The sequence below is a fragment of the Falco punctatus genome (assembly GCF_963210335.1).
Source record: "Falco punctatus genome assembly, chromosome: 7".
In the NCBI taxonomy this organism is placed as follows: Eukaryota; Metazoa; Chordata; class Aves; order Falconiformes; family Falconidae; genus Falco; species Falco punctatus.
The window spans coordinates 6,405,382-6,423,121 of record NC_137587.1 but is presented as its reverse complement, the minus strand read 5'-3'; the positions used below and the strand labels follow the sequence as shown (position 1 = coordinate 6,423,121).

Here is a 17,740-nt window from a genome sequence, read left to right as displayed (position 1 = left end):
GAAAAGCATATTGTTTCAAATAAACTCATCTTTAAGCAGATACATTAACGTGACTAGAGAAAAACTATTAAAATTATTCTTTTGAGTTACATTTCTGAAGCTAAGCCACGTACAAAACCCAGCCATTTTCCAGTGTCCTCTCTGAGATTTGTAAAACAGTCAGAGTCCTATTTTAATAAGCAAGATAATTCAGTAGGTGAAGTATGAAAATCTAAAAATAAGTCATTTACCAAACCAATTAAACATTCACAGACACACTGGACTTGGAGTCACTGTTCCTCTATTATCTTGACTAATACATTTCCATGTTAATAAGGAGAAAGATAAAGACTTTCTTTAATGCCTTTTTGATTAAGTCTGAAAAGTTTAAATACAGATGGATAACTAACAATGCAGTGAAGACCTTGCTAAAGCGGTAACTTAATATGCAATTACATCTTGAAATTGTTTAAAGTATTTTCCTTCTAAGTATCATTATTCCATCTCTGAAATTCTAACACACTGCAACCAGAAGCCCTGCCCGCATCATACTGGAAAATTTTCTTAACCTCTCTGGAACGTGTTGTTACCCCATAGAAATACTACCAGAGATTCATCAGTCTATTAAACAGCTGTATAAATTACTTTTGATATGATTTTCAAGATGGCAGAATTTAAACTGCACATGGACTGAAATGTGAGGTTTTAAAATAATTTTTCTGAAACATTTCAAATGTTTTTCTTCTGTAAAAACACTATCCACTTTGCTGAAATAGTGTCTAATAATCTTCTTTTTTTTTTTTTTTAACTCATGCAAATCATGGTATTTTATCCTAAATTTTAACTCTCATTGCTACTTATTATTTAAAATTCAGGTACCAGTACTTATTAACTTACAGCTGAGCAGCTAAACGGCTGGGTTTTTTGAAACAATAGAAGGATTAGACTGAAACTCAAAGACAGAATTAGTGTCCAGGCTAACTAATTTGCAGGCCTCTAGTGCAAAATATGAGAGTTGTACCTGTTCTAAAACTCCTGTCATCGCCTTGTACATCCTGGTAGCTCTGGCGGTGCACAGCAACCTGAGAAATTTGATGTTGCAACTCTACACGGTCTTCTTCCGCTCTCAGAAGTTGGGAACGAAGATCCTCAACCTAAAACGCATGTATAAGTATCAAATGATTAATGAAAAACAGAACGAAAGAGTAAATAGGATACTTATTTAACATTACATAAAACAAGAAAGACTATAGACAAGTATATTTATAAATCAATCTCAAGAGTACTGCAGATGTTAAACAAAAAGACAAATTACTCCCTAATTGCAGACCACAAAGTGATTATTCAAAATTAAAGAAAACATTTTCATTTGTTATGTTGACCACAGATGAGCATAAATTTCTCTGGATCAAACGAAATGTTACCATTTTATATATTGCAATTGTCTTTTTACATTGCTAGTGAAAAAATATAAAATATATTGCTTATTAAATTTGTATATTTAAATTATACTAAACAAAAATACAATGTACTTGTTCTTAAGAAACATACGGCTTTTACATTTTTCCTTTCTACCATGTACAGTCTAGCATTTAGAGATGATATTGCATACAGGAAAATAAAATATGACACGCTAAAACTGAATTGAAGGAATGTTGCTCTAATTCATATTATCGGTGTGTGACATTGAATTTAACTTTTGATTTTTTTTTTAATTTAACTTGCTATATATTGAATATAATGCTAAGTAATACAGCCAACTCAGACTTCCACTAGATACAGAAGTCAAACAACTAATGCTAACATTAATATGCCAATTGCCCCCTCCCTATTTATTTAAACCTTTTTCTCCAGCTCCTCTGAAAGGAGGAAGGATTAGAAATGTTTAGGAGAAATAACACTTTTCTAAAGCTATGGTTCAGGTTCCTGCAACTTCTAGATTTAATCAATGTGCATCAACAGGTACTGTTTAGAGCACACTTTAAATAGTTTTTCAGGTGTTGGTTTTTCACATGTTTTTATAACATGTTAGTAACCAATAAATACTTCTAGGTATCTGAATTCACCGATTATAGCATGTGCTTTGCATAACAATAATTGCTAAGATAGCCATTGTTCTAATGCATACTATGAAAAGCAGTTACAATAACGTGTTTATGTACATAAAAAGTACCATAACTAATACCACTACTATAATTATTGTACATGAACACATATATATATAAAAGCTTGGAAAACAGAAAAAGTAAGATGACAACTCCATCCACAAATTTTAGACTCTTAAAGATAAGAAGATTAAGCAAAAAAGACTCAGACACAGCCTAATATGAAAACTTTAGGATTTTCACCACGTCAAAGCAGTTACCTGACGCAAAAGAATTTCTCTACTGCCTTCTGATTCATTCAGCTTTTTCCGGGACTGCTCCAATTCTTGCTCAAGCTTTCAATACAGAAAACGATGAAAAGCAAAGTACACAACATATTACAGAAGTGGTTTTTATCTCTTTAATTCTAGCACAAATTAATAGATATGAACATCTATTTAAGACGAAGTACAATATACAGAATATTCTTATTTGTCCAAAATTTTAAAGCAAACTTTCATTTATATTAAATCCCTGATGTATTTAAGTTACAGAAAAAGAATTTAACTTACAGTCTGCAAATTGTGTACAATGTTCTATATCACAGATGTTCTATATACAAAGTGGTGTGTATAAACCAAAAAAAAAAAGTACAAAAGCAAATTTTAACTGGATTAAAAATAAAAGAAAGGAAGAAAAAAATATTCAAAAACATCGTCCCTGGATTTGAAACATATCTTCAAACTCAAAATTAACAATGATTTAACATTTGAAGTCAGCTTTATTACATAGTTCATTCATAAAAGTGTTAAAGATTACATGCATTGGTACAACTGGCAATTGCTAAATTCTGTGGTTTTGCTGTGTTGTGCAAGAAGATATATTTGAATTTTTCTGGAAACAAGATGACTGAAAAACTGATGTGCCCATGATTTCATACAGTTAGAATTTTTCCTTAAAAAAATAATATTAAGTGAATTTTAAAATATTTAATCAGAAATAGCCAGCAAACTGATGAACATTTAAAAAAAAAAACAAACAGAAAATAAAAGCTACAAAATATTTTCAGAGCTCTACCATAAATAGTTCAAAAATCACAAAGACCTACATTAAAATAAATATAGTTTTTGACAGTGGAAACTGTTATTGCAAAGATTGCAATCTCAAAGAGGATGTTCAGAGGCTGGCAAATGGGCAAAGTAAACAGGACCAGCATTAATGGAATGGAGAAAGTAACATAACACGTTACATAGATGGTTTAGCATAAAGGAGTATGACTTGGAAAGTATTGACAAAAAGGCTAAACTTGATGTAAGAGGAAAAAAAGCTAGAAAAAGTATGTGCCAGAACAGAAATAAAAGAAATCTGGTTTTCTATGAACAGGAAAAGAGCAATATGGAAACAGATAACTCAATAAGAATAATTAATAGTAACCATTGTGCAACATAACTAGCCTGCGTTAGTTGCAGGGATGGAGAAAAGCTGCATTTTTGAGCTGCTGCAAATAAGCAACAGCAGACTATTTATAAATTCAGAGACAAATCAGAGAAAGAAATCAAGGATAATCCCCAAGTTATAAACTGGTCTGCCTGGCAGGATGTAAGAGTTGTTAGAAGTAACACTATAACTAAAGAATTTGAAGGAAAGACAGAAGTTCAGCATAGCTATATTTACAGTGCCTCTGATGCAATAAACCCCCTTGTTACCTTGAAGAGTAAAGAAAATATTATCCTGCTGGTTTCTTGAAAAAGGAAGCATATACTGTAACATGACACTACACACTTATTTAAAACCAAACAAGAAAGGATAAAATTAAGTCTTACTTGAATCTTTTCACTTTCATATTTCACAAGTTTATTTTTCATGAGTTCTTCTGTTTCATCTGCTTTAGCATCTTGCTTCCTTAAAGCCTTTAGAGGGGAAAAATACATTGTGAACTTCATTATAAAAGTTACAGAGGTCTTCTTCGTAAGTCTGTTAAAATGAAAGAATCTGCTGAAATATTTAAGAAAGAAGATCTAGACAAATGCTTTCTGTCTGTCTAGTATTTCCATGTGGAGCCAATGTATATTGTTATGAAAAAATAAATATAAGTCCATGCATATGTAAACACACCCATGCACAGAACAGGGCCAAATACAAAGTCAAAGCTAGCACTAACATCCTTCCGATGTATAGAGCTCCAGCCGCCCAAGGCTGACCCCAAGCACTTTGAGATGATGGTCTAAGAGGCTCAAGAGATCCCCTACAGATAAGCTGTGAAAGCATCAGGTGAAAAGAATATACTCTCTAATATAAAATATGCATGATATGAAATACAATGCACTATAGTAAGGAACACACTACCATAAGGTGGTGCTGGAAGGCAAAAGAGCGAAAAAGGTATTTTTATCTGAATCTGTACAAATGCTTAGAATAACAGTATTAAGATAGAATAAGCTCAAAAATTCCTGATCAAAAGTTACAACATGCATGTGCTCTACTTTGAAAAAAAATAAATATATTTTTAAATAAATCCATGTGGACTTCTCCTGTGACAACTCCCCACCCAGCTCCCAAACTGAAGTATCCAAAAACACTTACATACATTTTCTAAAGCATCTTACAAAAATGCAATTGCTTTGACTATCAATTTCAAAAATCTTTTCCCTCTTCAAACCGACACTATTTGCAGAACACAGCCAACCACTAGCAAAGGAATGCATTGGACACGGCAGTCATTAATAGCGTACAATTTGCAACATACACAACACAAATTTGGATATATCAAGCCATAACAGTGTCATTGGCTCATCTTAAATATCACTTAGCAACACCAGCTGAGAGCGCTCACTAGCCATACTGACAGAATTTGCCATGAATCTGAGCAACTGTTAACAAATCTTGTTTCTTTGCTGTGCCACATGACCCAGCAGTTCTCATACCAGCCACAAATCAATGAGAGACCTTAGCATACACCTTTTACTTTCATCCAATATAATGAAGCATAAGCACATCTATTCCTTCCATTACCTGCTAAAACTACCACAGAACAATTAACACATAGCCGGTCCAGAAAAAAAATGTCTTTTTCCCCAATCTGTTCTTCTTGAGCGGTATTTTTATTTTACATTTAAAAGAATATCTCCTTAGACAAGTATCCCTGAATTTTGCCCCTATAATTAGTGAATTTCATTCAGTTTTGGAACATTTTCTTTTCACTGTATATTGGGAAATAATTTCACTGTATGAAAACAAAAGGCAAGATATTAATCAAGCTCAGCAAAGCCAGGCATTCAGCTTTAGAAGTTTTGCTTTTAAAAGTAGTTTTGCGGAGAAAATAAATGGATTTATATACTTATCTCAGTCTTACACCCTCGCAACAGGAAACATAAGGGTTTCAGTATAGTTTGGACTACTCTCCAGCTTAAACAGTTTACACTAAAAACTGAGATTGTGGAAGACATTTATCATAACTATGCCACTGAAAATATTATGTTACATAAAGAATTAAGCTTTTAATCTTACTGATTCATAATCAGATACTGTAAGACTGTAACATATTTAAGATATTTCTTTAAGTATTCAGTACAGTTTCAAAGCTATCATTCCAGCCAACTGTAAAACTCAACACCACACACAGACCTGACACTCCCATTTTACTCAAAAAGACTGTAGAGAGCTCCCCAAAAGCAACATAAACAAAAATCAAAGATCATCATTTCCACTAATGCCATTATTGCATAAGTTTTGTTGTTGTTGTTGTTGTTGGGGGGGGGGGGGGGGGGGGGGTGGGAATGACTAGGAGTACCAGTTCAGAACAGTCTACTAGGTATACATGTGTACTAACTGCAACAGAGCTTCATTTTTGCCAGCAAAATTAGAAGCTCTATTATATGCAGTCAACTGTATGTGAACCTTATTTTGGAACTAAATTAATAATTAATATAGGGCCAAAAATGCATGTTTTAATGTGCAGATTTTGTTAGAGGTATCAGCATCATAAGAAAAATATTAAAGCTGGGTTGGAATTAAACTAAGAAAATTTTCAAAGATTTTCCTTATTGAAGGCATACAGTACGTCTCTGCATCAGAAGTGCTTCCTAGTCCCTAGAAGAAACCACAGAAATTAATATGCCATTTCAACTTATCAGGATTACCAAATAATATTTAGGCTATTAAACAGCAATAATTTCAAATAAAAATGCAGTATTTGCTATCACTGATACTACAACTATGGTCAGATTTATTTTCTGTATATTATAAAAATAGCCTGTAACTGTTTCATTTTTAAGAATGAAAACAGTTCATATATATATCTCAGAGTTAAATTACTACAAAAAGAATATGATGTTACAACAAATTAAACATACCACGTGCACACTGCTTCAAATGTGAAACATACATTTTTCCAGGTGCTAGGCAGGCAATCAGTTAACCAGCCAAGATGTCATTAAGAAATGGAAGCATCTGGTCACCCACAGCCAAACATCAGCTGTTAGTGACCATTCAGAAACTGCATAGGTAAAAGCTAATTCTAGGCTTCCCCTCCTTTTTGTACTCCTTTTTAAATACTTTTCTCTCACTGGTTTATATGGTTTATACCACTCGTTTCTTCCTCCACTAAAGGTTTCTCTATGTAAGATTTCTCTAACAAAAGGGAAGATTAAAGAAAAAAAAATTGAAATACCATGTAAAGATTCAATTAATTCTTTGATTTCATGTATCTCCGAAGAAGGGGTTGGGGGAGTCAAATATCAAAAATGGGAATTAGGAAGGGGATGCCAAGGACAAGGGTTCCAACACACGCTCCTCCCTGATGGCTACCAAGCAGCGGGCAGATCCTGCCCAGGAGTGCCCTGCCTGGCAATGCTGAAGGATCAAGGACCAGGAACAGCCCTACAGTCATCAGGATTCCCGCACCAGGATCCTCCTTTTGAAAGTATTAATGTCCAGGTTGGCCAGCAGGAGGCTGGTGACTCCTTGGAGGAGGCAGGCATGGAGGAGGCCACAAGAAAACATGTAACTTCCATGTAAAGAGGTCTTCACAGCATGGCTTCAAGATGGACCAGCTGGATGTTACACTGCCTGCCTACACGGGCAGAAACAGGCCCTTGCTCCTGACAGCCTAGATTAACTTTTGATTTGACTCAGCAGAGCAGTTCTTACAGGTGTTTTTGAAGAGTTCACTACCATAAGACAGTATTAGAATACTAACATACCTGGTATATCCCAGCCCAACACATCTCATCCATCCATAGTATATCAAACCCCAAAACTTCAAACAAACTAATTTACTCCCTGCTAGCCAGGTATTTTTTTCCTTATATATAGAGGGAAAACTATGTGGAGGCCTCTAACAATAGGTCTCAATCCTTCCAACTTCTGAAAATCTTCCAGTATCAAATCATAACTCCCACTGTAATTTAAGCCTACTAACTCTTCTTAGGGTTTAGGTATTGACTTTTGTTTGGTTTTGGTTTAAGTAAAACCAAGTTATTTGAAAGCAGCGCACAGACAACAAACTGAAATTTGCTGTTTCAAAGTGAGACTGATCAGTGATTTATCCATACTAGCACAAATACACAAAAGCAGACCAGTCACATACTGTATTTTAAAATAAGGCAAAAATGTACTACATCCTAATCGGAGTGAAAATTCTTTCCCTAACTTGCTACATTAGCAGCTAGCATGGGTCTGAGTATGTTACCTAGACATATCCATCAGGTATTTATAGACAGACTACCTAGATATTACAGTGATCGGTTTGAGACTTGCTCATTCAAACTTGAATCTAAACAGAAACCGTTAAGCCACAGGTGGCACAGCACAGAGCCAAGGAGCAAGTATCAAGCATGCATTAAAACATCCAGATGGCTCAAAGCATAGACAAGCATAAACCTGATCTAAAAGGATCAGAGATAAAGACATGCAAAAAGAGAATTTTCAATAATGCTTTTGACCGTCAATCTACCCCACTCTCTCTTGAATGTCCACCAGCCTCTTGCACTTCACAGTATGTGCAGTGGGAGGCAAATGGAATCCAAATATCCAGTTGCATGTATAAAAAAAAAGCTTCCTGGCCTATTTAAGTTATCAACTTAAGACATAATTATAGTCATTACCTTACCACAGTCAGTGGGTTCAAAATATTCTACAAAGATGATTCTGTTCACCTAAAGTGTGCAAAGCATGAACACACAGACTTATTTCACCGAAATCCAGGAAGCCAAGCACAGGAATTAGTAAAGCCATCCAGGAGATCCAATGCATTCAAAAGCTGTTTAAAGCCCATCTTTTAAGAATGACGCTTGATCTTGTCTTAGGAAATGGATGCATAAATGAAAACAAACAGTACAATGTGATGGTGTCTTCATGTTCAAAATAAAGTACTGAAGAATCTCAACATGGTTTTAGTTAACAAACTGAATTTGTTGTGTCAAAGGAACCCATGTATACATGTCAGTTGCACTGGCCAGATGAGCATATTCACTCTCCTTTCTAATCAGAAATGTGTTTGTATCAGGAATATAGAAAAAAGTGAAGATGTATGATATGAATGAATTTTTTTGCTACTGCAAATTAGAAAATTGCAATTAACTACTGTTTAAACAGTTAGAGTTTAAACACACCAATACATACTAAGTTAGAAGATACATAAAAATGTAGAGAAAATAATTTTTATCCACCTACGTGCAGCACATACACACTAAAGATTCAAAAAAATAATGCAAATTTAGATGTTAAAGGTACAAAATTTTATATGTCAAGCTTTCTTTATGGTCAGTATACAACTAGGTATCATCTTGTTTAATAATCAGTCTATAACCATACTAATAGTGCAATACAAACAGAAAGTCTGCACATCATACAAAAGAAAGATAAGACAGACAAGAGAAAGACTGAAGCAAATGTATTATGTTCAGTTAGACCCTGAAAACATAAAATTTAGAAGTTGAGATTTAGGAAGATGATTCTCAAGCTGGTAAAATACTGACGATTAGTGGTCAGTTATGGGCACTGCACCTTCCTTTAAAAATAGTAACTATTAACATTAAAACCTCACAAGATTTCTTCAATACAGCAAGTATTGATCAAATCCAAAAGTCAAATTTGATTTTTCTTGGTGTGAAACGTATACCAGGCAAACTAATGAAGAAATTGTCTCATTAAATAGCCACAAATGCTTTAAATAGCATTTCTTCGTAAATCATTCAGGCTGTACTAAATAATGGTATTTCAGAATGCTGTCAAAACCTTCCCCTCCCTTCCAGTAATGTTACTTAGGAAGCATCTTGGAGACATAAAAGAGGACATAAAAAGGCTTTAATAGAACATTACAACCACGCAATGATCACCACAAAACCCAAGGCCACTGACAGAGCTAACAGTCAATCTAACTCACAATTCAAGTTACAAAGGATAAGAAACAGAACAGCAAAGTAAAAAACTGGTCTTAGAAATTACACAGAAACATTCTTCATTAAAATAACTAAATATTTTGGTGCAATTGTTATTTGGATCTCACCAGGCAATGCAAAAGTACACAAAGTCATTCAAGTACATTCTTTCTAACATACAGCAGCTTAAGCTACACGTCATTTATTGGAAAGCTGCTTGGCTGCTTCTTCTGATACTTCAGACCAAATATAAGCCACCACAAGAGGAACAGCTGATTAAAAAGACAAGCTATAGAAAAAGGCAACAAGCCTCTCCCTTATATTGATCGTGTTCATCAAGAGTACTTTCATCTACAACGTCCCCTAAGAATCTCCATGAGTGCACACTTGTATGGATGTACTGAATGAAGAGATCCACCTTTTTCAGCATCATTCTGTATATCCCATGAGAGATCAAAGGAGTGCACTGATGAGACCCTTGCAGACTTGAGAATAGTATCTGCAATAGCTGAGTATCAAAGCAGCATGAAAGAACATATTCACAATAAGAAAGAAAACCAGCAGTGTCTTATATTGTGTTAAGAAGTTGCTGTTCTTAATGCACACGGTAGTCACACTTAAATGTAAGGCAGTCAAGAAATAAGTAAGCTTCCACACAGGACTGTCTGAGAATCTCCATTCTTAAAAATTCTCTCACCTGTCAAGCAATCTGTGGCAAATGCTACCAAGTGATGGGTAATCAGTAAGAAAAAAATTAAAATTACATCAGATATTTTACACAAAATCTAATTATTCTTATCAGGGTTTGTTGTTTTTTTTTAATATAATCACCTTGTATGCTTTGCTGAAATGGCCTACTCAAAATATAGGAGATAAAAAAACACATTAAAAGTTGTGCAAACTATTGAGTTTTTCTTACAACTTTGCTTACAGATCTTTGGCTTTAAAGCCAAATTTAATTTTGTCTATCACACAGGAAAATGAAAAATACATCAATTACATCGACACAAGTAATGAAGAAATTAACAAGAAGCCACCTACTACTCAGCTTGAAAATACATTGTCGAAATAAGAACCTTTTTAAACTGTTCATATTCAGAAATATTAAAGACTTCATAGTCATAAAATACACTACACATTCAATTTGGTTTGCCATACTGAATCTATTCATCTGCAACACCACATACAAGAAAAAAAGAATTGAAAGAAGCTCAAACTCAAATCTCGTACACCCAAATCTCATACTGTTTTGGCATTGGCATTTTTTCCTGGTTTTAAATTTAAGATTAGGTCAGTTCTAAACTTTTTGCCTCCTTAGATATTTTCATATTCCTATTTCTTCTATATCTTGTATTCCATAACAAAATAATTTTCTTCAAAAAAGCTTTCTCACACCTCTCAGGACAATAGTACACTGAAAGGCAGCGTGTACAGGATCCAGACTATTTTGCTCTCAAAAGTGTTTTTCAAAAGGCACAAGGTGGTCCAGTTTGCCAACGTGAGAGCTAAAGAGCTTAGCAAACTGTTCAAGAGACACTGAACCATTCCTGATAAATAAAAACACTATCCAGAAGTGAGACCATTTTCCACCTCGAAAAGGACAAATTAATATGAACATTCAATGGGGAAAGAAGATGGGACAGCTGGATGGAAGCTTGTAAATAAGGGTCTGAGATCCAAGGACCTTAGCAACATTGGAGTCTAAAGACATCTGGCACGCAGGAAGTTGCAACTCTGTCACAAAGATGTTCTCCAAGCTGTTAAGACATCTATGAGAGAAGAAATAGCCAGAAAAGGACACACTGTTTGTTGCTGCTGGGAATGTAATCAAAATCTGTTTCAAGGGCAATACTGTTTCCATATTCCTGTGCAATCTGTCAAAGAAAGATTGCCTAATACCTATTGAAAGAAGCTCCTTTCTATACTTGTCATCTGACACCACCAGGTTCTATTATGCATGCTAGACATTAGAAGTTTCTGAAAAATCCATAATTCATTGCAACAGGGGTAATTATGTTTTATTAGGATTTCCAAACACAGTGACAAGAGCCCAGTCCAAAAAATCCAGTCATAACTGGTATCAGACACCCAGAAGGACAATTTGAAAATATGACCCCCTGCTTTAAAGAGTGAAGATAATCACCAGGAATGTGATTCTCCTCCAAGTAGCAAAAGCTATGAATGTATGCCGTGTGGAATAAGCCTGTTCCAGTCAGGATTGGCTCTGAACCTTGACTTGACAAAATTCCCAACAGTAAAAGTTTACCAAGCAGACTAATAGGCGTTAAGCTTTCCAGCAAACTGAGAATGAGGACTATATATTGAAGTTTTGAACAGTGGTGTCAAAAAAAACTTGTAAATAGAAAAGGGCTCATCAGGAAAAATAATTTCCAAAAACATGCACAGAACAAAATAGAATTTTCTGGAGAAAGAATTAAAACACCTTCATCTACAGCTGGAAAGCTATGGGGAACGGGAAGTTGGGGATGTGCTTAGTATTTCATACTCATTTCATATGAACTTCAAAAGATGAGCTACTAGGCAAAAAGGTATCCAGCTTGAGGCCTCATGATCACATAACCAATCATACGAAACTCTGAAAAATATTTTAATTCGTTCACTTGAATTGGCATAATGGAGATGCAGTGGGATGGCTCATACAATGGGAGTGTTGGGATAGAAGGATACAGGCTCTTTAGGAAGGATAGGCTGGAGAGATGAGGAAGGTGTGCCGTCCTTTGTGTCAATGACCTGCTGGAGTGCATGAAGCCCCACCTGGGGATGCACGAGGAGCCAACCGAGAGCTTATGGGTCAGCATTAAAGGTAGAGCAGGGGTAGGTAACATTATGAAAAAAAAAAAAAAAAGATTGTTCCAATCTGCAGATAACACTATCAGCTAACACCAACTCATTTCACTAAGCATCCCTCTACCAGACTGATGGCACAACCAAAGAATCTAGAAATTCACGCAAATATATTAAAGAGCAATGAAAGCTGTAATAAAGCACTCTAGTTCTTTTCACCCACTAGGACATCAATAGGGGGACAAATGAGACAGTAACTCTTTCTGCAAGACCAGCAGAAGCACTACAAGCATTTTACTAAACCTGACCTGTATCAGAAAAGCATCTTCTTAAATATGACCTCTTTGAAAAAGTCTCTAGCCTTACATCAAATACAAAGTGTCCCTCTAAACTAAGGTTCCTCAACATCAGTGCACAGTATAAAAAAACTGCCTTCCAAAAAAGCATGTATATGGTCACTTATGTTAAATTCAAAAGAGAGATGTGTTTTTCATACATTTCCTAAAACATAAGCAAAACAAAGCTACTAGCTGCCTCCAATTTTAATTCATAATATAAACATGTGTATTTGTCTCCTAAACAAAATTCTATACTTCATCAGCTGCTGTTGAATGAAACTGCTTAAAAAGCAATGAAAAGCTGTCTGGCCACTACAGTGCATTTGATTGCTTCTTGAAATAAATTAAAAATACACTGCTCACTGGAAGCAAGAAGTTTACATTTTAGAAAACAAAATGTTTTAATTGAGACAACCCAGCTAACAGCTTTCTTTTGTTTGTTTTGGGTTTGAGGAAGGGCATAGGGGGTGGGTTCTTTTAAAGAATGTTTGTGCCATTTATCAAAGAGGCCTAAACATAGACTAGACAGTATCATGAAGAACAGAGACTGTACTTGTTATCACCTAGTCACCAAAACAAGCAGACCTGGACTGGTAAGAGTTAAAAGACTGTGCTAAAGGTATCAGCACTTTTGCCAGTTTGACAGGTACAGGCTCACAAACGCAGCAGCACAGGTTCCTTACTCAATACACAGGAAGTTTTCATATGCATACCTCTTGTAATTGAAGGGACATACGTCCCAGTTGGTCCTGGCGCCTTTCTACAAGTTGTCTTTCAGCACGCATTTCTTGTTCTAGCTCCTGAAGTCTTCTCTCCACTCGATCCGATACCTTCAAAAGGAAAAAAAACCACTCTGCGGGAAATTAGCATGTCTTTTAACACATATTAAGAAAACAAAGGCAAAAGACATAAACAGAGTATGGGGTAGAAAGAAAAGAGAACACAACTTCTACTTAATAAGATTTAGAATGGCACAAAAAAATAACTCGTTATAGTAGCGAGTACCCGAGAAGTACTGAAGCAGGGAACTGAACTGCTACCCAGCTAGCAATATCCTACAGAGTTGTCCTACTCAAGTGCCAAATACCTCAGTGTCAAGTTTGGTGCTGACTGGAAGCTGCAATACAAAAATCTGTTAGCTTCTCTGCCACAGGCCTGATTAACCTCTGGAGAGTCGTTTCTCTCACATCTCCAGCCTGTGAAACAGACCAACGCTTGACTCACACTATGAAATCTGCAAGTGAAAAGCAGCAAACGAGAGCTACATACATAAGAATGACTATAGTAGCACAAAATTACATCCCTTTAAGACTATTTCCTAATATTTTGTGAATCCATGTAAAAACCAATACAGTAACACCCGTTATTTATTAAAGCAGTTTGGATTATAAACACAGCAATTCAGTCTTAAACTACAATACCAGCACTACTTCATTTTTGCATTTTAAGATGCTAGCAGACAGCACCCTCTCGTGGGCAGCAAATTAAATTTATAAAACTAAAGTTGAAGATTAGCAAGGAAAATATTTATGCATCATTTCCTCACTACCCTAAAACTATTTTAAACAATCACTAGAAAGCAATATATCTATTACCAAATGGCATTTAGATAGAAAGAAAAAAACATATCAGGAACTAGTAGTTGAATGGTGTTTTATGTGGAGAGGAACAAGTTTTCATCTGTACTTTCACCATTAAGCACTCTGCTAGCACTAGGCATATGTCTGGATAGAAAATTTGAACATTAACACTACAGTTGTGTAGCAACAGAAACATAATTGAAGTTAAAATTATATTCCGAGTTTCACAAGTATATCAGGTTTAAAGAATGAAAGAGTCTTTCTTTAAAACAGAATACATCAGTTTGAAAACATTCCTTGCTTGCAGAGCCAGATGAAGTCAGCTCACAACTTGTAATTTTGGATTTCTCTTAAAACCATCAGGAGATGCTCAAAAAGTACTGCCAAAGCATGCTCTTTCATGTAAGCTATGAAATCTCTGCAGTCACAATCCAGAATAATTACTTCCTAAAAACTAACATATAAAACAAAACAACAAAACCCACCACATCAGGTTTGTATTTGTTTTGACTACTACTACTTACTGTTACATCTAGTAATTCACTAAATACTCTGGCTAACAGAAACAACGATACTATGTAGCAGGAACAGAAAATAATAACAGTTTGTCATTAAGCTTGTTATATCTTTGCTGAAAACTGCAAAACAGCTGTCATCATTTTCTCCAGATATATCTGAAGTACACAAATGATACAAAATCATGGTTTTACATTTAAAAAAAAAAATAATCTCGGCTACATGTTTTTGAAGGCAGAAGCTTTCTCAGTGCTCTCACACATCTTTTTCAAGCAGACTTATGCAAGAGAGCACTACAACTATCCAGAAAAAAAAATGTGTAACAGACTTGATGAAAGATCCAAAAGTAACATCACCCCCAAAGCAGACATTCAAAAGGTCAGTGACTTCCTCACTGACACGGGTCTAGTTCACCGCATGCACTGCAGCTGACGTGACACAAGGCAGCACTAGGCAAGCTTCAGATCCCCGCTTCAGATTTCACTGCATATTATCACTAATGCAGAAAGTGTAAGAAAGTAACTTTTTACTAAACTACAAGATAACAAGTGATTTGCTGAGCATCTTCTTTCAGCTCCCTCCAGAATACAACTGTTACCTGATTTCTAACAAAGTACTGAAAAAGACACGTTCATCATCATACTTGTCAGGGGCACAAAAATTTCAGAGTTACTGATGCAACCCTCTTCAAAAAAAAAAAACAACCAACCAACACAAGCCACCAAAGATTTCAATGCAACTTACAACTCACTGGAAAAAAAAAAATTATCAAAAAAGCTATAGTTAACATATATAGTAAATCATTAGCTCATATTCTCTGTCCACAGAGCAGAGAGAGAAAAGGCTGGAATGGGCTTCAAAGGGTAACAAACTTACTGCCTGGCTAAATACATGACCTTTTATATCTATATCGTTCTTCTATGAGTTTATCCAGCCTGCTCAAAAGCATTCCCAGAAAACTTACAGACTCCCTAGACAATTGATTCCATTACCTCTATTTTTTTTCCTGAAGTACAATTTTAGTCTTCCTTGCTGAATTTTACAATTGTTAACCCTGTTCTATCCTCTAAGCCATATTCAAGACTGGATACTGGATTTCAGGTCTGTTTTCCAACATACCTGAAGTCCATCTGCAAGCATAGCAAGCGTCTCTATATTGCATCATCTAGACAATTAATGAAACCTTCAAAGAAAATCAGATCAAGAATATCAACATGTAAAATTCACTTCACTAACTAATTTTAACAGTGAACAGTTTACTAGCTAAACAGCTATCTGGACAGTTGTGTGTTTATTCTAGACTATATTCAGATTACCATATTTTACTGAAAAGCTTATTAGAACAGTGTATGAAATTCTGTTAAAAAAAAACTCAAAAAAATTGCACCAAGATACAGATAACTATGGCTTCATTCTTGTTTGCAACAAATAACTGGGTTTTTTTTCTTCTGGAATGTTTCTGCTTATTTGCTCCACAAGACAGTTAAAGCACCACCTAAAAACGTTCCCCCCAACATAACATTTACCCAGTCTATACTGGTGTAGACATTATCTCCCACAAGAATTGTGTTCCCTGTTTTGTAGACTCTCTGACCTTCCCCAGTTTGTCACAGAGGCTGTGACACACAATGGGGATTAAGAAAAATTAGAAGCAGTTAAGTATTAACTCATTAATCCGTGCATGTAGAAGAAACTCTAAAACTCACTTCTCTTCCTTCATCCCAAATGACTCTGACTCAGGACAACATTTCTACCATAAGAGTACATATCTTGTCCTCCAGATCTTACCAGAAGCCTTTGTGGAGACAAGTGATTCACTGAAGACCAATATAAAGAATATGGATGTTCTACATAATGACATGAAATGCTAACACTAAATTACTGCATTCACAACATATTGGAATGTGATTTCAAGGATGCATTTTTAGCAACACACACTACCTGAATGATACTCATGACACTTAAGAGCTGTGTCTCTGCATAAGGCTTTCAGGTAGCAGCAAAATGTATGCAAATGGATTAGGCTATCAGGAAGTTCCCTCACCACCAATTAAACACAAAGAATAGAATGTCCTGTTTGAAACCAGGGTGGTGTTTAAATCACACAGCTAAATATAATCTTGCTGAAGATGCTGGATGCTTAAACTGTAAAAACCAGCATCCTACTTCTTTAATTTCTCTCCTGTTTTTCATCTTTCCACTGTTATTTCTAGTGCACAAGTCCGGTTGACTGAAATCTATTTCCACAGATTTTTGTTGCCTTCCTGGTTATGACCTGTTTTATCATCGATGTGGACTTGAAATAGAAGTATTGAAACCACAAAAATAGCAAACTTTCCACCGATGTCACTTTAAATATTGTTAAACTTTTCCCTCACAGCAAATGATAGGTGTGATATACACTTTATAAGTCACCTGTGCAGTACCATAAATCCCTATCTGGAAGTAATACTGGCTGTCTGAGATATCGTAACCACATTAATGCCACATAAGAGTTTTCACTTGACACTGCTGTCTTTTTCCACAGACATAGCCTACACTAACCTTCTAATGGCACAATCTCAATTAAGCATCTACATAATTTGAACAAATCTGTGCTTTAGTGCAGTAGCTTTTTATGCATTAAGATATTAAGATTCTTGTGCTATTTGGGATGCACTTCTATACCAGGAGACTGCAAAAGAATATCCAAGAGGGTTATCTTATATAACCATGAAGTAAGTAAACATTCTTTCAGTTGTTTATAGGCCTGTATGAACATTCCTCTAGCAACCATCCCAACTGTTTTCAAGAAAAAAGGAATTTCACAATATGTCTAGCTAAGAGGTTTTGATATAGAAATAGTTGTAGGACTGTGGTCTTTGTACCAAAACTGCACGAGTCTCAAGTACAAGGCCACAGAGAGTGCTTGATTTGAAAAAGGCATCCAACTATGCCTGTGTCACCACCTCAGATGTCCTCTGTTTTTTATACTAGGGCTGGAAAGGTTCACTTTAAAGGTAAACTTAACATGCATTGATCGTATTGTGTGGCTTTTAGAAGTGTATTCAGATTCAGCA

General features: G+C 35.4%; 1 protein-coding gene across 15 annotated transcripts in view; it reads right to left on the bottom strand.

Moving 5' to 3' along the window:
• CEP128 (centrosomal protein 128) overlaps positions 1-17,740 on the bottom strand; it is a 169,727-nt gene that overhangs the window by 134,651 nt on the left and 17,336 nt on the right. For all 15 annotated transcript variants that reach the window (XR_013929425.1, XR_013929426.1, XR_013929427.1 and 12 more), the window contains 4 exons: positions 13,299-13,415; positions 3,887-3,973; positions 2,345-2,419; positions 1,001-1,133 (listed from right to left, as the gene is read on the bottom strand). Coding sequence is in view for 11 of the 15 variants with exons in the window: in XM_080395215.1 (XP_080251341.1) it covers positions 1,001-1,133; positions 2,345-2,419; positions 3,887-3,973; positions 13,299-13,415 (412 nt within the window). In the remaining 4 variants the exon portion in view is untranslated. The remainder of the gene's footprint in view (positions 1-1,000; positions 1,134-2,344; positions 2,420-3,886; positions 3,974-13,298; positions 13,416-17,740) is intronic.